Here is a 26,794-nt window from a genome sequence, read left to right on the forward strand (position 1 = left end):
TGCTCTTGACCCTTGACTCTCCTCTGACTCTTGACACTTTCCACTTGACTCTTGACACTTTCCACTTGACCCTTGACTCCCCACTTGATCCTTGATGCTACCCTTGACCCTCAACTCTCCCCTTGACTCTCAACTCTCCTCTCAATACTCCACTCGACCCATGCCCCTTCCAATGCTTTCACCCCTCGCCTTGACCCTCAAGACTCTACTCTCAGCTTAACCCTCAACTCTTCCCTCACCCCTCAACTCTCCCCTAGATCCTTGACCCTCATCTTGACGCTCGACTCTCTACTCGACCACAACCCCCCCACCCCTTGCTTCTCTTCCCCTGCCCCTTGACTTGACTCTTAACCCTTGCCCTTGATGCTTGACTTTCCACGACCCACAAAACTCCCCTCAATACTCCCCTCACCTCTCACCTTGCCACTCCCCTCAACACTCGGCTCTCACCACTCCACTCGCCCCTCGACTTTTGCCTCTCCACTCTCCACTCACCACTTGACTCTCTTGAACCTCCCCTGGACACTTGACTGCACTCAACTCACCTCTCCATTCTCAACTCTCCCCTTATACATTAATACTCCACTCGACACTTGTCTCTTCACTTGACCCATGTCCTCTCCACATCCTTTGCAAATTCGCCTCTCACAATTTGACCCTTGCTCTTTGCATTGACCCTTGACCCTCAAGCCTCAACTCTCTCCTTGTCCCACGACCCTGACCCTTGACTCTCCCCTGACTCTCTCCTTGACTCAGACTTCAACTCTCCTTCCTGGGCCTCCACTTGACTCTTCGCTCGACCCTTGACTCCTTTCTTTCATCTCGACTCTCTCTTTGACCCTTCTGCCGACCCTTGACTCTCCCTCAACCTTTGACTCTCTTCTGAAAGCTCTTTTCAACCTTTGACTCACCCCTTGACCCTTGACTCTCCATTTGACCTGCCCCTTGATTCTTGAGTCTCCTCTGGACCCTCAAAACTTTCCTCAACCCTCCCCTTGACCTTCCCCTAATCCCTTGCCCATTATGCCTCACTCCTCGCCCCTTGCTATATTACCCACTACTTTACCTTGTCTTGTGACACCCCCTTGGCCATTGATCCCCATCTCAACCCTCAATCTTCGACTCTCCTTGACTGTCGAACCTTAACTCTACTCTAGACTATTTTCTCCCCCTTCAACCCTTGACACTCTACTTGGTAATCCACTTGACCCTCCCCACGACTCTCCCCTAGACCCTTGTCTCCTAATTTTCCGCTTTGTCATCAAAACACACCTCGACGCTCACCTTGATCATCGCCACTCATGTTAACCCTTGACCCTATACTCTCCCCTCATCCCTTGACACCCTCGACATCCTCTGACTCTCAACTCTACCTCAACTATCCCCTTGACTCCCAAATTGACCCTTGATCTTTGACCCTTGACCCTCAACTCTCCACTAAACACTCGACTCTGGACTCTCGACTGTCCCCACACCCTTGATTCTCTCCTCAACCCTTGACTCCAATCTCACATCTCCCCTTGACTCACCCCTCCACTCACTCCTTGACCTTTCCCCTGCCATTCACCCCTCACCATTTGCTTTGTTCCTTGACACTTGACTCTCCCATCAACCCTCAACTCTCCCCTCGACCCTTGATTCTGACTCTCCACTTGACCCACATACCCCTCGACTCTCTCCTCAACCCTCAACTTGCCACTCCCTTCACCTTGTCCCTCAACCCTCAACTTGACCCTTGACCCTTGCCAAACTCTCGACCTTGACTCTATTCTCAACTCTTGACTCTTTCCTCGACCCTCAACTCTTCCTTTGACCCTCAGCTCTCACCTCTCCATTCGACCCTCGGACTTCAACCCTTGACCCTTCACTGTCCACTCACTATTCACTACTTGACCCTAGACTCTTGAATCTCCCCTTGACTCTTGATTCTTCCCTCGACTCTCCCCTGGACCCTTGACTCTGCACTCAACTCACTTCTCCATTCTCAACTCTCCCCTCATCCATCAAAACTCCTCTCAACCCCTGTCTCTCCACTTGACCATTGCCCTTCCCACACCCCTCACAACCTCTCCCCTCGCAATTTGTTCCTCGCTCCTCACTTTGACCCTTGACCCTAGACCCACAACTCTCTCCTCATCCTTGACCCTTGGCTCTCCCTTTAACTCCCCCTTGACTCTCTACTCTCCCCTTGACTCCCACTTTGACCCATGACCAAACTCCCCTCAATCCTCACCTCTCCACTTTCCACTTGACCCTAGACTCTTGACCATTCGACCCTTGACTCATTCCTCAACTCTCCCCTGGACCCTTAACTCTGCACTCAACTCACCCCTCCACTCTCAACTCTCCTGTCTTTTTGTCAAAACTCCCTTCGATCCTTGTCTCTCCACTTGACTTGCTCTCCCCACGTCCCTCACAACTTGTCCCTTGCTTCTTGGATTTACCCTTGATCCCTTTGACCTGCAACTTTCTCCTCGTCCCTGAACCCTTGACTCCCCCTCAACCATCGATTGTCCCCTCAACTTTTGACTCTCCTTTTGATGCTCTCTTCGACCCTTCACTCTCTGCTTGAACTACCCCTTGACCCTCTCATCAATCCTCCTTTTGACACTCAACACTCCCTATGACCCAAGATTCTCTTCTCGACCTTTACCTCAACCCTCGATTCTCGACTCTCCCCTCAGCCCACAATTCTCCCTAAGACACTCCTCTTAACCCTCTCCTCAACCCTCAACTTGATCCTTACCTTGCACCCCCAATCCTCGCCCCTTGCTCCACACCTTGACCTTTGATTCTTTTCTCATCCTTTGACTCTTCCCTCAGCCTCAACTCTCCCATTGACCCTCTCCATCTTGATTCTTGAGTCTCCCCTCGACCCTCAAAACTTCCCTCAACACCCTCCTTGACCTTCTCCTCGACTCTCACCAGTTATCCCTCACCCCTCCTCCTTGCCTTGACCCTCGATACCCCTTTGACTCTTGATCCCCACCTTAGCCCTCAATCTTTGACTCTCTCCTCAACTGTTGACCCTTTTACTTCCTTCTGTACTCGCGACTCTCCCCTCAACTCTCCATTCACTCCTCAACCCTAGCCATTTGCCCCTCACTACTTGCCTTATCCCTTTACCCTCAACTTTCCCATTGACCACCTACCCCCTCAACCCTCCCCTTGACTCTGGGGTCTCGCCTCAGCACTCTCCTTGACCCTTGCCCATTCCTCAGACCCTCACCATGCCCCTTGCTCCTCGTCTTGAACCTCAACCCTCAACCCTCAACTCTTTTATCAAATCTCCCCTCAACTCTTGACTCTCCTCTCAACATTCCTCTCAACCCTTGCACCTTCCTGGACCCTCACCCTTTTCCCCTCACCTTGACCCTTGACTCTCCCATCAACTTTCCCATTGAGTCTCCTCTCATCCCTTGAATCTCCCTTTGACTTTGGCTCTCCCCTCGACCTCATCCCTTCATCCCTCAACACCCCTGACTCACCCTTTGACACCCCACTCAAATAACTCTCGACGCACTCTCCTCACACCCTTGATACTCCTCTTGACTCTTGGCATCCCCCGACACCCACTTCTGCTCAACTGTCAACCCTTGACACCCTACTCATCCCTTGACACATCCCTCATCCCTCAACCCTTGACTCTCCCCTTGACCTTTGACTCTGCCCTTGGCTCTCCCCTCCACTTTCCTCTTCACTGACCCTTGACTCTCCCCTCGACTCTACCCTTGATCTTCACTTTGACTCTACCCTTGACCCAACCCTCGACCCTCACCTTGACTCTCCCTTTTCCCTCCCCTCAACTCTCCCCTTGAGACTCCCTTTGCCCCTTGCCTTGTCCCTCAGTCCTTGACTCAGCCTTCATCTGTTGTCGCCCCTGACCCTTGACATTCCCTTGACAATCCCCTCAACACCTCACTCAACCCTTGACATCCCCTCAACACCCTCTTGACACAAGCTTCAATCCTCAAAATCCCTCTTGTCCCTCAACACCTATCGACCCTTGACATCTCCTCAAAACCCCTCAAAATTCCCCTCGCAACTCCCCTTAAAAGCCCCTAGACACCCCCTCAAAACCCCTTGACACCCCTTGACACCTCTTGAAACTGAACTCAAAAATCCCTTTGACATCCCCTCAATACCCTCTTGATCCCCCCAAAACTCCCTTTGAAATTCCCCTTGAAACTACCCTTGACACCCCTGACATTCAGCACTCTACTCGACCCTCGAAGCTTTCCTTGATTCTCAAAACTCCCTTTGACACTCCATTCAACCCTCAACATTCCCCTTGACCCTCAAAACTTCCCTCAACACTCCACTCAACATCTTCCTCGACCCTTCAAACTCCCCTTGACTCTCAAAACTCCCCTCAGCGCTCTACTCAACTCTCAATACCTCGACCCTTGATACTCCCCTCGACCATTAAAACTCCTCCTGAAACTCCCCTCAATTCCTTTCGACACCCCCCTTGTTCCTTGACCCTTGACACTCCCACTGGCACTCTTCCATAATCTTTCCTGCCAACTCTCCTCACCAACTCTCTCTCTCACCACTTGACCCTCCCTTGGCCCTCTTGCTCTCAAACCTCTTCCCCTGACAGAGCCTCTGCCAAATACCTCAAAGTTCAGGACATCTGCTGTCTCCCCTTGCACTTGTACAAAGGATCATTATGTCTTGCTCTGCTGGCCCCAACTGTGGTCTGCACCACCCTACACCCTCCCCCTCCACTCCCTCCAGCATTTTCACTCTTCTTCAGTGTGCTGCACTGTCTCTGTTCCCTGGGTAGTGGATACAGGGTGTGGTGAAGGGACAGAGCTGTTATCCATTGTCTGTGCTCCACCCACTACTGCATTCACCAAGTCCAACAATGGGATGAGAAGCGGCAATGAGTCTCCAGTGTTGACCTGTTCATCACAGGCAGACCTCAGTACAGAAAGAGGCAGTGTGGATAAAGAGGAGAAACAGATGTTGCTGGCTCCTGCTCCACCATAACTGCTCACCCTTCCATTGGGAATGACCTCCCAGTTGGACCCAAACCCCTGTCACTGTGGATAATTCTTCTTGTTGTTCACCAGTCTCCCTCAGCGAAGGTCACCATCTTTGTCGCATGGTCCTCTGAGTGAGATGGAGATTCTCATGGTCATCAGCCATGGCCAAATCTACACTCTCCCCCTGCAGCTTGCTGAGCTCTTGGAAATATGGTCTTGGTTGGTCTTGTCAATGGAGTGGTCTGCAATGCCCGCCTGGTCAGGAAGGTGACCAGTGTTGGTACATTTATCTGTCACCCATGCACAAGCCAAGGAGCGAGGTGCTTTTCCTCGATTACATGGACATATTTCATCTGGTGTTGAAGCAGGTGACTTCTGAACCTGTTCTCACCAAGCTATCGCTAACTGTCATTGCATTTGCCCTTACACATAGCTCCCCCTGGAGGACTCCCTGGAGTATGAGTACAGTAATGGTGACTCAGACTTTGCACATTATTACCATCACCTCTCCGAGGAACAGCCAACAGTGGGAGGGGAGGAAAGCCAAACGCAGGTAACCAGGAGATGGGTCCTCTGCCCAGCATGGTCTGTGTCAGTCTGTCTGCCACCTCTGCTCAGCCCCATTTGTCTTGTCATGTCATTCGTGTTTCCATTCTTGTGTCTCCCATCCTCTCCCTCCCTCCACTCCATCCCTCCCTTCAGATCCTTACTCTCTCATCCATCCATTTCCCCTTATTGTCCCTCCACCACCCTCTTCCACCCTTCCCTCCATTTATCTCTCCCACCTGTCCCACCACCCCTTCCTCCATCTCCCCCACCCCACCCTCCATCCCCCTCCCACCCCACCCTCCATCACCCACATCCCACCCTCCATCCCCCCTCCCACCCCACCCTCCATCACCCCCTCCCACCCCACCATCTCCCACAACCCACTCCATCTCCCACACCCCACCCTCCACTTTCCCCCTCCTATTTCTCCCATCCCTACCTCCACCTCGCTCTCCCATTCCTCCCTCTTCTTCCTTCTCCCACCCCTACCTCCTCTCCCCTTTCCCACCCCTCCATCCTCTTTCCTCACCCGCCCCTCCCTCCATCTCTCTCTCCCATCGCACCCACCACTCTTGCCACCAATCTCTTCCACCCCTCCTTCCACCATCCTCTCACCCTCCAATTTCTTCCATTTCTACCACCACTTTCCTCTTCCACCCCTCCCTCCACTTTCCTGTCCCACTCCTCCCTCCTTTCTCTACCACTCCTCCCTCCTTCTTTCTCTACCACTCCTTCCTTCATCTCCTTCTTCCACCCCTCCATCCAACTCCCTCTCCCTCCCCTCCCTCCCTCTCTCACCCTTCCATCTATCTCTCCCTCCACCTTCCTCTCCCCTCTCCCACCCACCCCTCCACTTTCTTCTCCCCTCCTACTTCTCCCGTTCCTACATCCCCTCCCTCTCCCACTCCTCCACCAATCTCTACCACCCCTCCCTCCACCTCCCTCTCCCATCCTTCCCTCCATCTCTTCCACCCCTCCCTCCACCTCCCTCTCCACTCTCCTATTTCTTGCATTCTTCCCTTCACCTCCCTTTACCAGCATTCTCCCCACTTTCCTCTCCCATCAATCCCTTCCTCTCTCACCCTTCCCTCAAATTCCTCTCCCAATGCTCGTTACATCTGTCTCTCCCTCGCCTCTTTCCACCATCCTTCCCTCCCTCCAATTTCTCACATTTCTACCTCCACATTCCCTCCCACCACTCTCTCCACCTCCAACTCCCACTCATCCCTCCACTTCCCACTCCCACCCTTCCATCCCACTCTCCTACCCCCTCCACTTTCCTCTCCCTCCCTCCTCTTTCTCCCATTCCTAAATGCATCCTCCTCCCACCTCTCCCTCCACCTCCCCCCTCCCCCTCCGTCCACTTCCCTTTCCCAGCCCTCCTTCTAAATCATCTCTCACCTCTCCCTCTAATTCCTCTCTCACCCCTCCTGCCCTACCTCCACCTATCTCTCCCACCCTTCCCACCCTTCCCTCCCTCCACTTACCTCTCCCCTGCTATTTCTCCCATTCCTACCTGCACCTTCCTCTCTCACCCCTCCTTCCACTGATCTCTCCCACCCCTACTACCACTATCCTCTCCCCCTCTAATTTCTCCCATTTCTACCTCCTCCTCCCTCTCCCACTCACCCTCCACTTCCCTCTCCCACCTCTCCCTCAACTTTCCTCTCCGGCCCCTTACTCCACTTATCTCTCCCACCCACCCTCCACCTCCCTCTCCCACCAATTCCTCCCTCTCATCATTCCCTCCAATTCCTCTCCCACCCCACTCTCCACTTTCCCCTCCCCATCCTATTTCTCCCATTCCTACCTCAACTTTCCTCTCCCTCTCTCATCCCTCCCTCCACCTCCCTCTCCCGCCCCTTCAGCACCACCCACTTATCTCTCCCATCCCATCTTCTACTGTCCTCTACCCTCCTATTTCTCCCATTCCTACCTCCACCTCCCTCTCCCACCCTTTCCTCCACTTTCCTCCCCTCCATCATCTTTCTCCCATTCCTACCTCCACCTCTCTCTCCCACCCCTCCCTTGACTTTCCTCTCCCATCCCTCCCTCCTCACCCCTCTCCTACCTTCCCTCCACCTCCCTCTTCACTCCTTCCTCCATCTTCCCCTCTCCCCTCCTATTTCTCACATTCCTACTTGCATCGCCCTTTCCCACCCCTCCCCCAACTGTCCTCTCTTACCCCTCCCTCCACCTCCTTCTCCCACCCTCCCTCCACCTTCCTCTCCCACCCTTCCCTCCACTTACTCTCCCATACCCCATCACCCCTCCTGTTATTCATGTCTCTGCATTCCATCTCAATACATTTTTCAGACAAGCAAACCCAGTTTATTCTTCAAAGAGAAGACCATTTCTGGGCGAACAGACACTATGGGCGTTTCGACCAAGACTCCTTCCAAAAACATATTCACATCTGAGAAGAGGGGTCAGGAGCAGTTCGAGCAGCTGACCTTTACCCACCTCCAGCTGGGGGAAAAGGTAGCCAACGAGATCAAGATCTTTCCAGGTGAAGACTGGAAGATCTCTGATGAACCATCTGTTCGCCGAGGCGCTCTTCCCCTTGTCTGTCGCCTGCAGCGTTCTCTGGCAGTGGGTGATAGGTTTGAGGTTAAAATCCCTCCTCTCTGTCTCCCCAGGAACAGAGCAACCTCTTACCAGAGCAGCACGCGGAGGATTATTACTATGAGATTGTTCAAGAAACAACCAGCTCTTCGTCAGCGAGTGAGAGAGGCAGTGAGGTAAGGTATAACGAGAGGGAGGTGATGGGAGATGTGCCTCCACTCTGTTTGTTTGGAGGCCATTTGCAAAGTTGGTATTGGAGGTAGGGGAAGAATTCACATGGAGAAGGAGAGCAGTGTCCGAATAACAGAAGGTGGGGCCTTTGAGGGAGCTGCAGAAACTCGACAATAAGACCCAAGCCTGGAGCCACCACAGCTGAGATGAGCATGGTTGATCTGCGGTATGGTTTAATCTTTGAGCAGAATGTTGGATTTTGGTGACAACAAATTGGTTAATTTGTTTGAAATCCACTGGCTTGTTCACTTCCTCTGCACTGTTTCATTTGAATAGAAGTATTTTTATTAATTGCTGCAGGACGGCACACTGTGGACGCCCTTGGAATGTTTTAACATTGTTTGTACTTTGTCTGATTCATAAAAACAGAAAGATGAAACACCACAGCACAGTACAGGTCCTTCTGCCCATGAATGTAATAGTCTTACAGGTCCCGGGAGCAAGGAACACTGACTGTATTTCTCTGACCAGTAACAACCAAAAGTCCATCCTTAGTTGAATGTCACAAGCTGGTGATGAGCCACATCTGTGACACGCTGCTTCCATAGAGCTGGTGTGAGGGAGTTCCAGGACTGGTAAAGGTCCTAGTATTTGTGAATGACCCAGTATTTGTGAAGTTTCAAGTCTATGTGGACTCAGTATTTGTGAATCACCCAGTATTTGTGAATCACCCAGAATTTGTAAATCACCCAGAATTTGTGAATCACCCAGCATTTGTGAAGGACCCAGTATTGGTGGAGATGTTCCCATGCTACTGATGGGGAAGGTTTTCAGGGCTTGCACCCAGTACTTGTGTTCTTGTCTGATTTGTACCCAGCACATCCTCAAATCCTCCACCATTCTACCCCTTAGTAAAATCTTTCTGCACAGCACAGTGACTCAGCAGCAGAGCTGCTGCTTCACAGCCCAGAGACACAAGTTCAATCCCATCTCAGGCACTGTTTCCCTGTGATGGTGAGGGGACTTCCTTGGGTGCTCTGGTTTCCTCCCACATCCTAAAGACTTACAGGTCGGTGGGTTAATTGGCCACTGTAAGTTGTCCCCAGGGTGTGGGTGAGGGGTGGAATCTATGTGGGGGAATAGGAGACATGGAAAGTTAGTAGGGAATCTGTGAGCTGGCACAGACTCGATGGTCAAGTGGCTCCTTCTACAGCATCTGATGCAGAGTTGACCACAGGCAGTGTGTTGCTGTGTTGTACCTCTGCCCATGGTCTTGAGGTTTGATTCGCAGTGTGGCACTGCTTATTTGCGTCCTTTCTCTTATCATTCTGAAACCTTCCCTGTCAAAAAAGGGAAATGTTATTGAAATCTGAAATCAAACAAAGCAAAAATGTTAAATATTCTGAGCTGGGCCTTGTCTCCAAGCTAAGACTCATTTGCAAAAACTGCCTGGAGATGAAGTCAACCCCCTCATCACTGCTCTGCTTCATGAACCCCTGCCCTTAATGCTGACCCTTACACTGAGGATCAGGCTCCTTTCCAAAATGACCAACTCACCGATACAACTAATAAACATGTCTGGTGGCCAGAGTTTCCTGCCAAAGGGAACGACTGCCCCAGACCATCACAGATATTCCTGTCTCCATCTCCATGGCTACTTTGCAAAGGTCCGTAGTGTGGAATTTATCTTTGCTTTGCTAACACTCTGCTTATATCACTCTCCATTTCTGAACCATCGCAAATCACATGGATAAAACTAAGACCAACATGGAAGAAGATTATAAAGAATATGTGATTGGAGAAGATGATTATTATCCTGACAAGAAAGACTCAGAGGGAAAAGAACAGAACTTCAATGAGTACGAGTACATCGAACACGACTTCAAAGAATACAGTGAAAATGAAAACAGCCTCAAAGGGCATGACCCCAGTGAGCATGACCCCAGTGAGCATGACCCCAGTGAGCATGAATTCAAAGGGCAAGACTCCAGAGGTTCTCCAGTTGAAGGTTTAAGGTCCAATGATCCCAATTTCAAAGCAGATGATACTGAGTATGGCCCCAGTGAATATGACTTCACTGAACATGAACTGACCGGGCAAGAGCACAAAGGCCAAGACTTGAAAGGTTCTCCTGCCAAAGGTGCAAGTACCAATGATCCTGATTTCAAAGAGTATGACATTGAGTACGACCCCAGTGAATATGACCCCAGTCATTATGGCGATGAATATTATTATGAGGTGACAGAATATGAGGATAAGGAGCCATCGGTCACAGCTGAGGAGAACGTTGGCCAAGGGGTTGCTGCAGAAATAAGTGTGAGTCTCCCTGCAATGACTTGCATGCATGTTGGAATAACAGGGTCCACAGCCTAGATATAGCATGTCTACACAAGACCCATCTACCTGCATTAAGTCCAAAGCCACCACTCCTTTTGTGGCCAGCTACCTGTATAAAAGCCTTAAAACTCTAACTTTGTACCTGCTTCCATCACTTCCTCTGGGAGCTCATTCCCTATACCCACCATCCCCTGTGTCGAAAACCTGTTGCTCAGGTCCCCTTTAAATTCATTTTCTCTTGTATTAAACCTGTGCCATTTCATTCTAGATTTTCCAGTGGAAAGGATAATAACTATCTACTCTATCTCTGCCCCTCAGGGTGTTATGCAACTCCATAAGACCATAGAGGCTTACACACATGCCATTGGGAACACTTAGTAGGTATCAGGATCTTATCCCCAATATACTCCTGGCTATGACAACCTTGGTTCCTGAAGGATGTCATAGCTAAGAGGAGGGGAAGAGTAGGTAGTGTAGTGGAGATAAACTCCCACTACTTATTAAATAAATTCCCACCAAACTGAAGAGATGGAAGAAGGGGCTGTTGGCTCAAAAATATAGAAAGCTTGGAGACAGTGCAAAAGGGAGGAAAGGCAGGTGATAGAGAAGGGACGTGCTCAGACTGATGGTTTGAGATGTGTCTATTTTAATGCAAGAAGCATCATGAACAAAGGGGATGAGCTTAGAGCATGGATCAGTACTTGGAGCTATGATGTTGTGGCCATTACAGAGACTTGGATGGCTCAAGGCAGGAAAGGATACTTAGAGTACCAGACTTTAGATGTTTCAGAAAGGATAGGGAGGGGGGCAAAAGAGGTGGGAGCGTGGAACTGTTGATCAGAGATAGTGTCACAGCTGCAGAAAAGGAGGAAGTCATGGAGGGGTTGTCTATGGAGTACATATGTGTGGAAGTTAGGAATAGGAAGGGGTCAATAACTCTACTGGGTATTTTTTATAGACCACCCAATAGTAACAGGGACACAGAGATAGTGTCATGGCTGCAAAGGAGTAAGTCATAGAGGGATTGTCTACTGAGTCTCTGTGGGTGGAAGTGAGAAACAGGAAGGGGTCAATAACTCTACTGGATGTTTTTTATAGACCACCCAATAGTAACAGGGACATCGAGGAGCAGTTAGGGAGACAGATTCTGGAAAGGTGTAATAATAACAGGGCTGTTGTGGTGGGAGATTTTAATTTCCCCAATATTAATTGGTATCTTCCTAGAGCAAGGGGTTTAGATGGGGTGGAGTTGTTAGGTGTGTTCAGGAAGAATCTTGACACAATATGTAGATAAGCCTACAAAAGGACAGGCTGTGCTTGATCTGGTATTGGGAAATGAACCTGGTCAGGTGTCAGGTCTCTCAGTGGAAGAGTATCTTGGATATAGTGATCAGAATTCTATCTCCTTTACAATAGCCTTGGAGAGGGATAGGAACAGATAAGTTAGGAAAGCATTTAATTGGAGTAATTCAAAAAACTAGGTAATGATAGAGATCTAGAAGATTATGAGACTAGCAGGAAGGAGTTTAAGAATGAAATTAGGAGAACCAGAAGAGGCCATGAGAAGGCCTTGGTGAGCAGGATTAAATAAAATCCCAAGGTATTCTACAAGTATGTGAAGAGCAAAAGGATAAGACGTGAGAGAATAAGACCAAACAAGTGTGACAGTGGAAAAGTGTGTATGGAACTGGAGGAGACAGCAGAGGTACCTAATCAATACTTGCTTCAGTATTCACTCCAAAAAAGAAGCTTGGCAATTGAAGGGAATGTTTACAGTGGATTGAAAAGCTTGAACATATAGATATTAAGAAAGAGGAAATACTGGAACTTTTGAAAAGCATCAAGTTGGATAAGTCTCTGGGACCGGATGAGATCTACCCCAGGTTACTGTGGGAGGCGAAGGAGGAGATTGCTGAACCTCTGGCAATGATCTGTGCATCATCAATGGGGACAGGAGAGTTTCTGGAGGATTGAAGGGTTGCAGATGTTGTTCCCTTATTCAAGAAAGGGAGTAGAGATAGCCCAGGAAATTATAGACCAGTGGTTGGTAAGTTAATGGAAAAGATCCTGAGAGGCAGGATTTATGAACATTTGGAGAGGCATAATATGATTAGGAATAGTCAGCATGGCTTTGTCAAAGGCAGGTTATGCCTTACAAGCCTGACTGAATTTTTTTGAGGATATGACTTAACACTTTGATGAACGGAGATCAGTTGATGTAGTGTATATAGATTTCAGCAAGGCATTTGGTAAGGTACCCCATGGAAGGCTTATTGAGAAAGTAAGGAGGCATAGGATCCAAGGGGACCTTGCTTTGTGGATCCAGAATTGGCTTGCCCACAAAAGGCAAAGTGGTTGTAGACAGGTCATATTCTGCATGGAGGCCAGTGACCAGTGGTGTGCCTCAGGGATCTGTTCTGGGATGCTTACTCTTCGTGATTTTTATAAATGACCTGGATAAGGAAATGGTGGGATGGGGTAGTAAATTTGCTGATGACACAAAGGTTGGGGGTGTTGTGGATAGTGTGGAGGGCTGTCAGAGGTTACAGTGGGACAGTGATAGGATGAAAAAACTAGGCTGAGAAGTGGCAGATGGAGTTCAATGCAGATAAGTGACTCAGGAATCTGTGCTGGGACCATTGTTGTTTGTTGTCTATATCAATAATCTAGATGATAATGTGGTAAATTGGATCAGCATGTCTGCTGATAGCATTAAGATAGGAGGTGCTGTGGACAGCGAGGAAGGCTTTCAAAGCTTGCAGAGGGATCTGGACCAACTGGAAAAATGGGCCAGAAAATGGCAGATGGAATTTAATGCAGGCACGTGTGAGGTGTTGCATTTTGGAAGGACAAATCAAGGTAGGACATACACAGTAAATGGTAGGGCACTGAGGACTGCGGAGGAACAAAGGGATCTGGGAGTTCAGATACATAATTCCCTGAAAGTGGCGTCACAGGTAGACAGGGTTGTAAAGAAGACTTTTGGCATCCTGGCATTCATAAATCAAAATATTGAGTATAGGAGTTGGGATGTTATGGTGAGGTTGTATAAGACATTGGTGAGGCCAAATTTGGAGTATTGTGTGCAGTTCTGATCACCTAACTATAGGAAGAATATCAGTAAGATTGAAAGAGTGCATAGAAGATTTACTATGATGTTGCTGGGTCTTCAGGAGTTGAGTTACAGGGAAAGATTGAACAGGTTAGGATTTTATTCCTTGGAGCATTGAAGAATGAGGGGGGATTTGATAGAGGTTTACAAAATTATGAGGGGTATAGACAGAGTAAATGTAAGTAGGCTGTTTCCACTTAGATTAGGGGAGATAAATATGAGAGGACGTGGCTTTAGGGTGAAAGGGGAAAAGTTTAAGGGGAACATTGAGGGAACTTCTTCACTCAGAGAATGGTGGGAGTGTGGAACGAGCTGCCATCTGACGTGGTAAATGTGGGCTCACTCTTAAGTTTTAAGAATAAATTGGATAGATACATGGATGGGAGAGGTCTGGAGGGTTATGGACTGGATGCAGGTCAATGGGACTAACGGAATAAAGTTCCGGCACAGACTAGAAGGGATGAATGCCCTGTTTTCTGTGTTGTAGTGTTCTATGGTTCTAAGTGTGAGGTGATTCATTTTGGTAGGTCAAATATGATGGCAGAATATAGTATTAAAGGTAAGAGTCTTGGCAGTGCAGAGGATCAGTGGAATATTGGGGTCCGAGTCCATAGGACGCTCAAAGCTGCTGCGCAGGTTGGCTCTGTGGTTAAGAAAGCATACGCAGCATTGGCCTTCATCAATCGTGGGATTGAGTTTAAGAGCCGAGAGGTAATGTTGCAGCTATATAGGACCCTGGTCAGACTCCACTTGGAGTATTGTGCTCAGTTCTGGTCACCTCACTACTGGAAGGATGTGGAAACTATAGAAAGGGTGCAGAGGAGATTTACAAGGATGTTGCCTGGATTAGGGAGCATGCCTTATGAGAATAGGTTGACTAAACTTGGCCTTTTCTCTTTGGAGTACAAGAGGATGAGAGGTGACCTGATAGAGGTGTATAAGATGATGAAAGGCATTGATCATGTGGATAGTCAGAGGCTTTTTCCCAGGGCTGAAATGGCTAACATGAGAGGGCACAGTTTTAAGATGCTTGGAAGCAGGTAAAGAGGAGATGGCAGGGGTAAGTTTTTTATGCAGAGAGTGGTGAGTGTGTGGAATGGGCTGTTGACAACGGTGGTGGAGGTAGATACGATAGGGTCTTTTGAGAGACTCCTGTATGGGTACATGGAGGTTAGTAAAATAGAGGGCTATGGGTAAACCTTGGTAATTTCTAAGTAAGTACATGTCAGCACAGCATTGTGAGCCATAGGGCCTGTATTGTGCTGTATGATTTCTATGTTTCTAAATGCTTTCAATGACATGCATCTCAAATAGCCTTGGACAACAAAGTCCAGCTCCTGGTCTTCACTTGTGGCTTAGCTACTAAATCCCGTGGAACTGTTTCCACTGGCAGGAGAATGCCAACATTACATGAAGACTCCCAAGTCCCTTTGCACCTTTGATTTTTGAATTTTCTCCCTGTGTTTATTCCTTCTACCAAAGTACATGACCATATACTTTCCTACACTATATTCCATCTGCTTCACTTTGCCCATTTTCCTCACCTAAGTCCTTCTGCAGACTCCCTGCTTCCTCGACACTACCTGCCCCTTCACTTAGCTTTGCATTGGCTGCAAACTGACCACAAATCTATCAGTTCCTTCATACACATCATTACTGAAGAAAGTGAATAGTTGTTTTCCCAATACTGACCCCTGCTGAACCTCACTCGTCACTGGCAAAAGACACCATAATCTCATTACTCAGCTGCCATGTATGCAGACTACCCAGTGACTCCTTATAATTACAGCCTTCAATTCCAGGTAGTATCTTGGTGAATCTCTTCTGTCTTCCTTTTACTGCCATACCCTTCCTGTAAAGTGGACACAAGAGATTCTGTAGATGTTGGAAATCTAGAGCATCACACACAAAACGCTGGAAGAACTCAGCAGGTCAGGCAGCACCTATGGAGGAAACTGAGTTGAAGTTATGGGGCTGAAACACTCAATTAGGACTGGAAATGAAGAGGGCAGAAACCAGAATAAAAAACATGGAGGGAGTGGAAAGGGTAGAAGCTCGAAAGTGATAGTGAGGCCAGGTGGGGGGTGGGGGAGGGAGGGCATGAAGTAAGAATCTGGGTGGTGATAGGCTGAAGAAGAAGAGATCTGTTAGGGGAGAAGAATAGACCATGGGAGGAAGGGAAGGAGGAGGATCACCAGAGGGAGGTGAATGGCAGGTGAGGAGAAGATAGGGGTGAGAGGAGAGGCAGAATGGGAAATGGGAAGGAGAGCAGAGTGGGGAAGAAATTACCAGGTTAGAGAAATCGATGTTCATGCTATCAGTTTGGAGGCCTCCTAGGAAGCATGTGAGGTGTAGCTCCTCCAGCCTGAGTTTGGCATCATCATGGCAATAGAGGAAGTCATGGACAGACATGTTGGAATGGGATTAGGATGTGGAGTTGAAATGTGTGGTCACTGGGAGACAGAGCAAAGGTACTTAACCAAGCAACCTCCAGATTGTATTGGGGCTTGGTGATGTAAAGGAGGCTGCACCACAAGTGCAGATACAATAAATCACCAAGAGATTTTGCAGATGCTGGAAATATTGAATAGCATAGACAAAATGCTGGAAGAATTCATCAAATCAGGCAGCATCTATGAAGGGCAAAATATTCTTGATGTTCTAGGCCAAGACCCTTCATTATTTTGTGTGTGTGTACAATAAGCGGCCCCAACAGACTGTCACAAAGTGTCACCTCACCTGGAAAGACTGCTTGGGGCTGTGACTGGTGCTGAGAGGGAGTACTAGGGGCTGGTGTAACACGTACTCTTTGTAGGGATAAGTACCATGAGGGAAGTCAGTGGGAAGGTGTGAGTGGACAAAGGAATGATGTAAAGCAATCCCTATCGAAAATAAGATGGGGTGAAAGGTGTGCCTGGAGGTGGGATCTCATTGGAAATGGCAGAAGTTATGGAGAATGATGTGCTGGATCATGGGCTCATGATTGCAGTTGTGTCTCCGATTTCTGAAAGATGGTGGAGAAACAACCATCTCAAAGTCCCTGCACATGAAGATGCAGCCCCTGCAGGTAGAAGAGTGAAAGGAGCTGGACCTTATCCAGGTACAGAATCTCAATCACGGCTGGTCAGGCAACATCTGTGGGGAGAGGAACAGCCAACAATTCAGGTCAGAATCCCTTCATCTGATCTGGGAACGAGGAAATCGAGTCAGTTTTAAGTGAGGGAGGGGTATGGAACAGAAGAATCTCTACGATAGGGTGATGGCAGGTGTCATAATGGGGGCAGGTTAGTAAGTTTTGACCTAACTGGCAGTGTGTGGTTGAGGGGTAAATACCAGGGAGAAAAGGTGGTGGGAAAACCTGGTGGGGAATGGGGTTGGTCTGTGAGTCAGCTTCAACCTGATATGACCAATGGCCCCTGTATGGTGAATGTTTGCAGAGATTGGGGAGGGAGAGATGGGAGCCTCGATGGGTGGGTGGTTCTCCATGCGGGGAATTCGGTGATGGTGAAGAAGCCATTTTGGAATCACTACTAACTTCCTGCCTCATCAGTGCGATGTTGGCAGCTCAGGGCATTGACCATGACTCATGGGACGGGTGGGGGTTCCAGTGTCCTCTGCCCCAATGTTGATGTCAATTTTTTTCTGGCTGCAGGTGAGCACGAATTCTCTGGGACTGAGAGGCGAGAAAGGCCAGAAAGGAGAGCCTGCTGTGGTGGAGCCCGTGAGTGAGGGAATTTTAACCAGGGTGGGGAGGGATGTAGGACGGAGTGGGCGGAAGAAGATGTGTCTCCTCAGGATCTGAGATGATTTGGTGAGATCCTCCTCACTGTCTTCAACTGCAGAGATTATCAATCTGGATTGAATACCACTAATTTTCTAAGGCTTGTGGTAGGACAGTTGTGTCACTACAGACAGAGGAGATAAACAGGGATAGTTTCTTCCCAAAATTGGATTTCAATAACATTCAGAGGTTGCCTGGTTACTCTCACTGAGAAAGGCACAATCATTTTCAACAGAACAAAATAATAATACCAGCAAAAGCAGATAAGAATAGTGAGGATGGTGATGGATGAAGAGAGGGAGAGAACAAAAATGGGAATGAAAGTAGATGGGGGAGGAATAGACAAGCATGAAGAACAAGACTGAGAGGACAATGAAAGAAATGTTAATGAGATGATTTGGATGTAAATATAAATAATCAGATTAGTAAACTTATAGATGACAAGAACCTTGAAGGTGTTGTGGACAATGAGGAGGGATATCAATAGATACAATGGGAGAACAGTTGGAAATGTGGACAGGGAAATGGTAGATGGAGTTTAACTGAATAAGTGAAGGGATCCTGTCAAATATACAGGAAAGTACACAGCATATGGCTGGACCTTTAAGTGTATTGAAGTACAGAAAGATCTTGGGGTATGTCCATATAGCGCTCAGAAAGCGACACCACCGGTAGATAAGTAGATGAAGAAGGTGTATGGCATTCCTACCTTAATTGGTTGGGAAGCTGAGTATAAATGTCAGGAAATTGAGTGGCAGCTGCAAAAAACATTTGGTTAGGTCATATCTGTAAAATTTTGTGCAGTTCTCATTACCCCATTGTAGAATGGATGTCGAGGTTATGGAGAGAGTGCAGAAGATGTTTATCAGAATGCTGTCTGGATTATAGCCCAAGTGCTATAACAAGACGCTGGACAAACTTGGATTGTTTTATTTTTCTCTGAGGTGGCAGTGGCTGAGGAGAAATCTGATAGATGTTCATAAGAGTATGAGATGAATAGATAGAGGTGGAAACCTGATATCTTATAGAAGGGAGATCAGATATCTGAAAGAGGGGAGACCTGATGTCTGATGGAGGGAGACCTGACCTCTGATGGAGGGGAAATCTCAAGTCTGATAGAGGGGAGACCTGACGTCTGATAGAGGGAGACCTGACCTCTGATGGAGGGGAAATCTCAAGTCTGATAGAGGGGAGACCTGACGTCTGATGGAGGAGAGACCTGATGTCTGATGGAAGGGAGATCTGACGTCTGGTGGAGGGGAGATCTCACGTCAGATGGAGGGGAGACCTGACGTCTGATGGAAGGGAGATCTGACGTCTGATGGAAGGGAGATCTGATGTCTGATGGATGGCAGACCAGACGTCTGATGGAGGGGAGACCTGACGTCTGATGGAAGGGAGATCTGACGTCTGATGGAAGGGAGATCTGACGTCTGATGGAAGGGAGATCTGACGTCTGATGGATGGCAGACCAGACGTCTGATAGAGGGGAGACCTGACGTCTGATAGAGGGAGACCTGACCTCTGATGGAGGGGAAATCTCAAGTCTGATAGAGGGGAGACCTGACGTCTGATGGAGGAGAGACCTGATGTCTGATGGAAGGGAGATCTGACGTCTGATGGAGGGGAGATCTGACGTCTGATTGAGGGGAGACCTGACGTCTGATGGAAGGGAGATCTGACGTCTGATGGAAAGGAGATCTGATGTCTGATGGATGGCAGACCAGACGTTTGATGGAGGGGAGATCTGACGTCTGATGGAGGGGAGACCTGACGTCTGATGGAAGGGAGATCTGACGTCTGATGGAAGGGAGATCTGACGTCTGATGGATGGCAGACCAGACGTCTGATAGAGGGGAGACCTGACGTCTGATAGAGGGAGACCTGACCTCTGATGGAGGGGAAATCTCAAGTCTGATAGAGGGGAGACCTGACGTCTGATGGAGGAGAGACCTGATGTCTGATGGAAGGGAGATCTGACGTCTGATGGAGGGGAGACCTGACGTCTGATAGAGGGAGACCTGACCTCTGATGGAGGGGAAATCTCAAGTCTGATAGAGGGGAGACCTGACGTCTGATGGAGGAGAGACCTGATGTCTGATGGAAGGGAGATCTGACGTCTGATGGAGGGGAGATCTGACGTCTGATGGAGGGGAGTTCTGGCGTCTGATGGAGGGGAGATCTGACGTCTGATGGAGGGGAGTTCTGGCATCTGATGGAGGGGAGATCTGATGTCTAATGGGGGGGGAGATATGAGACTGATGGAGGGGAGACCTGATGTTTGATGAAAGGGAGATCTGACGTCTGATGGAGGGGAGATCTGATGTCTGATGGAGGGGAGATCTGACGTCTGACGGAAGGGAGATCTGATGTCTGACGGAGGGGAGACCTGAGACTGATGGAGGGGAGACCTGACGTCTGATGGAGGGGAGATATGAGACTGATGGAGGGGAGATCTGATGTCTGATGGAGGGGAAATCTGGTATCTGCAGGAAGGGCATCCTGATATGTGATGGAGGGGAGACATGATAACTGCTGCAGGGGAAATCTGATGGCGAAGATACCTGATATATGATGTTCGAGGTACCTGATATTTGAGGGAGGTTGGACAAGTTATCTGATGTAGGGTAGATCTGATATCTGTTGGAGGGGTGATCTGATGTCTGTTGCATGGGAGATCTGATACTTACTGGTGGGGAGGTCTGATATCTGATGGAAATTGATGGAGGCGAGATCTGATATCTGATGAAGGGTCAATCTGATTCCTGATGGTGGGAATGTCAGATATATGATTCAGAGGCAATCTGATAGTGATGGTGGAGAGACCTGATATCTGACACAGGGGAAACATGATATCTAATGGAGTGGAGATCTGATACCTGCTGGATGTAGCTCTCATAGCTGTTGGAAAGGAGGGCTGATATCTGATAGAGGGTTAATCTGATACAGTGCCTTCAAAAAGTATTCACCAGCCTTGAATGTTTTCATACTTTATTGTTTTACAGCTTGAATCACAGTAGATTTAGACCATAAGACCATAAGATATAGGAGCTGAGTCAGACTATTCAGCCCATCGAGTCTGCTCCATCATTCCATCATGGCTGATCCTGAATGCCACTCAATGCCATACATCTGCCTTCTTGCCATATCCTTTGATACCCTGACCAATCAGGAAACTATCAACTTCTGCTTTAAGTACACCCATGGCTTCCACCACAGTCTGTGGCAGAGCATTCCATGGATTCACTACTCTCTGGCTAAAAAAATTCTTCCTTACCTCTGTTCTAAAAGGTCACCCCTCGATTTTGAGGCTGTGCCCTCTAGTTCTGAAAACGCTCACCAAAGGAAACATCCTCTCCACATCCACCTTATCTAGTCCTTCAACATTCGGTAGGTTTCAATGAGATCCCCCTCATTCTTCTAAATTCCAGTGAGTACAGGCCCAAAACTCCCAAATGCTACTCATATGTTAACCCCTTCATTCCTGGAATCATCTTCCTAAACCTCCTCTGGACTCTCTCCAACGACAACACACCCTTTCTGAGATATGAGGCCCATAACTGTTGACAATACTCCAAGTGAGACTTGACTAGTGTCTTATAAAGGCTCAAAATTATCTCCTTGCTTTTAAACATAGAACATAGAATAGTACAGCACATTACAGGCCCTTCAGCCCACAATGTTGTGCTGACCCTCAAACCCTGCCTCACATATAACCCCCCCACATTAAATTCCTCCATATACCTGTCTAGTAGTCTCTTAAACTTCACTAGTGTGTCTGCCTCCACCACTGACTCAGGCAGTGCATTCCACGCACCATTCTACCATTTTACATTCTATTCCCCTTGAAATAAATGGCAACTTTGCTTTTGCCTTCTTTACCACAGATACAACCTGTAAATTAATCTTCTGGGAGTCTTGCATGAAGACTCCTAAGTCACTCTGCACCTCTAATGTTTGAACCTTCTCCCCATTTAGATAATCGTCCACACTATTGTTCCTTTTACCAAAATGCATTATCATACATTTCCCAGCACTGTATTCCATGTGCCGCTTTTTTGCCCATTCCTACAATTTCTCTAATTCCTGCTGCAATTGCATTGCTTCCTCAGCACTACCTACCCATCCACCTATCTTTGTATCATCCGCAAACTTCACCACAAAGCCATCAATCCCATTATCCAAATCACTGACAAACAATGTGAGAAGTAGTGGTCCCAATACTGACCCCTTAGGAACACCACTAGTCACTGGCAACTAACCAGAAAAGACCCCTTTTATTCCCACTTGCTGCCTCCTGCCTGTCAGCCATTCTGCTATTCATCCCAGTATTTCCAGTAATAGCCATGGGATTCTATCTTGTTAAGCAGCCTCATGCATGGCAACACATTGTGCCTTCTGAAAATACAAGTAAATGACATCCACTGCCTCTCCTTTGTCCACCTTGCTTGTTACTTCCTTGAAGAACTCTAACTTTGACATATTTTTATCATTAGTCCTAGCACCCTGAAACTACATCCTTGAAAATGGACTCCAACACTTTCCCAACTACAGATGTAAGGCTAACTAGCCAATAATTTCCTTTATTTTGTCTTCCTCACTTCTTAAGGAGTGGAGTGATATTTGCAATCTTTCAGTCCCACAGGACCATAGCAGAGTCAAGTGATTCTTGAAAGATGATGACCAATGCATCCATTATCTCTTCAGCAGCCTCTCTCAGGACTCGGGGATGTAGTCTATCATGTCCGCGTGACTTATCCACCTTAAGACCTTTGAGTTTGCCTAAAACTTTTTAGTTTGTAATAGCAATGGCGCTCACTCCTGCTCCCTGACACTCATGGACCTCTGGCACACTGCTAGTGTCTTCTACAGTGAATACTGATGCCAAGTACTCATTAACTTCATCTGCCATTTCCTTGTTTCCCATTACTACCTCACCAGCATTGCTTTCCAGTGGTTCAATATTAACTCTCAACTCCCTTTTACTCCTCATATAACTGACTTTTGGTATCCTGCTAGTCTGCCTTCAGATTTCATCTTTTCCCTTTTTATGGCTTTTTTTAGTTGCCTTTGGTTGGATTCCCAATCATCACTTTTGCTACCTTATATGTCCTTTCCTTGGCTTTTATGCAATCCTTAACTTCTCTTGTCAGCCACGGTTGCCTACTGCTGCCATTTGAGAACTTTTTCTGTTGGACAATCTGTCCTGTGCCTTGTGAACTATTCCTAGAAACTTCAGCCACCTCTGCTCTACCATCATCCCTCCAATATCTTCCTCCAATCCTCTCTCTCATGCTCCTCAGTCCACTGCCATGCTTTCCACTGTCTCCTCCATCATGCCTCTGTAATTCCCCTTATTCCATTGCGATACTGATACATGTGACCTATGCTTCTCCCTCTCCAATTGCAGTATGAATTCAATCATATTATGATGACTACCTCCTAAGAGTTGCTCTACATTAAGCTTCCTAATAAGATCTGCCTACCAACATATACAACAACTTCTGGCTGCTCATCCTCCCTTTTCAGGATATTGTGGTCACATTCAGAAACATCATGGACCCTGGCTCCAGGGTGGCAGTGGGGTGGGGGGTGGGGAGGCATGTTTCTTTTTATTCTTCTTTTAATTTGGCTTTTCTGTATACTGCTCAACACAAAAAGACTCTTATCAAAGTGGAAACAGCTCTCTACAAAGTGGTCTAAATCAATTACAAATATAAAACACAAAACAATTGATTGCATAATTACTCACCCCCTTCGAGTCAGTATTTACTAGATGCACCTCTGGCAGCAATTACAGTCTTGAGTCTGTGTGGATATGTCTCTATCAACTTTGCACATCTGGATGCTGCAATTTTTCCCCTTTCTTCTTTACAAACTTGCTCAAGTTCTGTCAGATTGCATGGGGATTGTGAGTGAACAGCCCTTTTCAAGTTCAGCTTCAAATTCTCAATTGGATTGAGTCTGGACTCTGACTTGGCCACTCCAGGACATTAATTTTGTTTTTAAGCCATTCCTGTGTAGCTTTATGTTTATGTAGGCTTTATGTTGGGATCATTGTCTTGCTGGAAAACAAATCTTCTCCCCAACAACAGTTCTCTTGCAGATTGCATCAGTTTTTCCTTCAAAATTTCCCTGTATTTTGCAGTATTAATTTTACCCTCTATTTTCACAGCCTTCCAAGGCCTACTGCAGTGAAGCATTCCCACACCATGATGCAGACACCATTTCATGCTTCACGGTATGGGTGGCGTGTTTTTGATGATGTGCAGTGTTAGGCTTATGCTAAACATAGCGTTTAGTCTGATGGCCAAAATGCTCAATTTTGGTTTCATCAGATCATAGGCTCTTCTTCTAGCTGACTTTACAGTCTCCCACATGCCTTCTGGCAAACTCTGGCCAAGATTTCTTGTGAATTTTTTCAACAGTGGCTTTCTCTTTGCCACTCTCCCGTAAAGCTGGAATGGTGAAGCCCCCTGAGCAACAGTTGTATGTGCAGTCTCTCCGATCTTAGCCACTGAAGCTTGTAACTCCTCCAGAGTTGTCATAGGTCTCTTGGTGGCCTCCCTCACGAGTCCCTTTCTTGCATGGACAATCTGCTCTAGGCAGGTTTACAGCTGTGCCATATTCTTTCTGTTTCTTGATGATTGACTTAACTGTACTCCAAGGGATATTCACTGACTTGGAAATTTTCTTGTATCCATCCCCTGACTTGTGCTTTTCAATGACTTTTTCACATTGTTGCTTGGAGTGTTCTTTTGTCTTCATGGTGTAGTTTTTATTAGAATACTGACTCACCAGCAGTTGGGCCTTCTCGATACAGGTGTATAGAACCATAGAATATTACAGCACAGAAACAGGCCTTTTGGCCGTTCTTGGCTGTGCCGAACCATTTTTCTGCCTAGTCCCACTGACCTGCACCTGAATAATATCCTTCCATACCCCTCTCATCCATGTACATGTCCAAGTTTTTCTTAAATGGTAAAAGTGAGCCCGCATTTACCACTGCATCTGGCAGCTCATTCCACACTCCCACCACTCTCTGTGTGAAGAAGCCCCCCCCCCATGTTCCCTTTAAATTTTTTTTACTACATTGTATTTTTACTACAAACAATTGAAACACCTTGACTACACACAGCGATCTCTTTATAGCTAATTATGTAACTTCTATAACCAACTAGCTGCACAAGTGATGATTTGCTGTGTCATATTAAAGATGGATGAATACTTATGCAATCAATTATTTTGTGTTTTATATTTATAATTAATTTAGATCACTTAGTAGAAATCTGTTTTCACTTTGACATGAAATTCTTTTTCTGTTGATCAGTATCAAAAAAAGCTAAATTAAATCTACTGTGATTCAATGTTGTAAAACTATAAAACATGAACATATCCAAGGTGAATGTGAATACTTTTTATAGGCACTGTATTTGCTTAGGGGAAATCTGACTATAAAGACCTGATATCTGATAGAAGGGATGCCTGATATCTGATATAGATGAGAGCTGATATCTGATCTTGTGGAGAATTGGTACCCGAAAGAAGGGATACTTGATATCTGATGGAGTGGAGAACTACTGTCCAATGGAGGGAGAACTACTATCTGATGGAGGGGAGATCTGATAGGGAGTGATCTGATGGACAGAATAAATAGAGGAGAGCCCTTATATCCATTGGAGAGGAGATCTAATTGGAGGAGATATGATAGCTGATTGAGGGGACACTTGATATCTGAGAGAGCGGAGATCCAATATCTGATGGAGCAGTGATTGGATATCTGCATGAAGGGAGACCTGATATCTGATAGAGAGGACTTCTGATATCTGATGGAGGGGATATCACTGAATCATGGCTAAAGAAAGGTTGGGGTTGGGAGCTGAATGTCCAAGATTATACATTGTATCGGAAGGATAGGAAGGTGAGCAGAGGGGGTGGCATAGTTCTATTGGTAAAGACTGGTCTCAAATTAGTAGAAAGATGTGATCATAGGATCAGAATTTATTGAGTCCTTGTTGGTTGAGTTAAGAAACTGTAAGGGTAAAGGGACCCTGATGGCAGATACATATAACCCTCCTAATAGCAGCTGGGATGTGAACTACAAATTACAATGGGAAATAGAAAAGACATGTCAAAAGGGCAATGTTATGATAGTCACTGGAGATTTTACTATGCAGGTCAATTGGGAAAATCAGTTTGGTAATATATCTCGAGTGAATTTGTTGAATCCCTATGAGATGGCTTTTTAGAACAGTTCGAGTCCACTTGGGGATCAGCTATATTGGATTGGGTCTGATGTAGCAGTATTTCAGCGAAGGAAAGGAAATTACAGTGGTATGAGAGAGGAGTTGGCCAAAGTAAATTGGAAGCAGATGCTGGCAGGGATGACAGCAGAGCAGCAACGGTATGAATTTCAAGGAAAAATGAGGAAGGTGCAGGGTAGATGTATTTCAAAAACAAAGAAATACTGAAATGGCAAAATAGTACAGCCATGGCTGACAAGGAAACTCAAAGCTAATGTAAAAACAAAAGAGAGGGCATACAACAATGCATGGTGCCACAGCACAGGAAATTTGCAAACATTGCTCCATACTTTCAGAAAGGAGGAAGGCAGAAGAAAGGAAATTATAGACCAGTCAGCCTGACATCAGATGTTGGGAAGATGTTGGAGTCAATTATTAAAGATAAGGTGATTGAGTACTTGGTGACACAGGACAAGTTAGTACAAAGTCAGCATGGTTTCCTTCAGGGAAAATCTTTCTTGACGAACCTGTTGAAATTCTTTGAGGAGATTACAAGTAGGATAGATAAAGGGGATAGCTGACTGGTGGCGTAGTGGCATCAGCGCTGGACTCCAGGGTGAGAGGTCCCCAGTTCGAATCCAGCCGGCTCCCTTCAGATGCCTAAGACACGCCGTATGATGAGCAATCACCAAAAGAATCAGCGCAAAAAGCTTGTCATGATGGCACCAGGAGTTAAGGGTGCACACAGATGAAGGGGATGCAGTGGATGTTGTATTTTTAGACTTTCAGAGGCCTTTGACAAGGTGCCACATATGAGGCTGCTTACCAAGATAAGATCCCATGGTAAGGGAAGTTACTAACATGCTTAGAGCATTGGAGGATAAAAGGATCTTTGACTGGTTGGCTGCCAGTGACTAGTGGTGTTCTGCAGGTGATGGGACTACTTCTTTTTGTGTTGTACATCAATGATTTAGATGATTAAATAAATGGCTTTGTTGCCAAGTTTGCAGATGATAATGAAGATGGGTGAAGGGGCAGGTAGTTT

The 26,794-nt window shown here is 47.1% G+C and overlaps 1 protein-coding gene across 2 annotated transcripts in view; it reads left to right on the forward strand.

Moving 5' to 3' along the window:
- The window catches only part of col11a1a (collagen, type XI, alpha 1a), a 386,832-nt gene that overhangs the window by 93,171 nt on the left and 266,867 nt on the right, over window positions 1-26,794 (forward strand). The window contains exons 6-8 of one of the 2 annotated variants that reach the window (XM_073062463.1): window positions 7,857-8,021; window positions 8,180-8,281; window positions 17,378-17,446. In XM_073062463.1, coding sequence (XP_072918564.1) covers window positions 7,857-8,021; window positions 8,180-8,281; window positions 17,378-17,446 — 336 coding nt within the window. The remainder of the gene's footprint in view (window positions 1-7,856; window positions 8,022-8,179; window positions 8,282-17,377; window positions 17,447-26,794) is intronic. The other variant, XM_073062464.1, reaches the window with a different exon arrangement.

This window comes from Hemitrygon akajei, chromosome 12 (assembly GCF_048418815.1).
Source record: "Hemitrygon akajei chromosome 12, sHemAka1.3, whole genome shotgun sequence".
NCBI lineage: Eukaryota > Metazoa > Chordata > Chondrichthyes > Myliobatiformes > Dasyatidae > Hemitrygon > Hemitrygon akajei.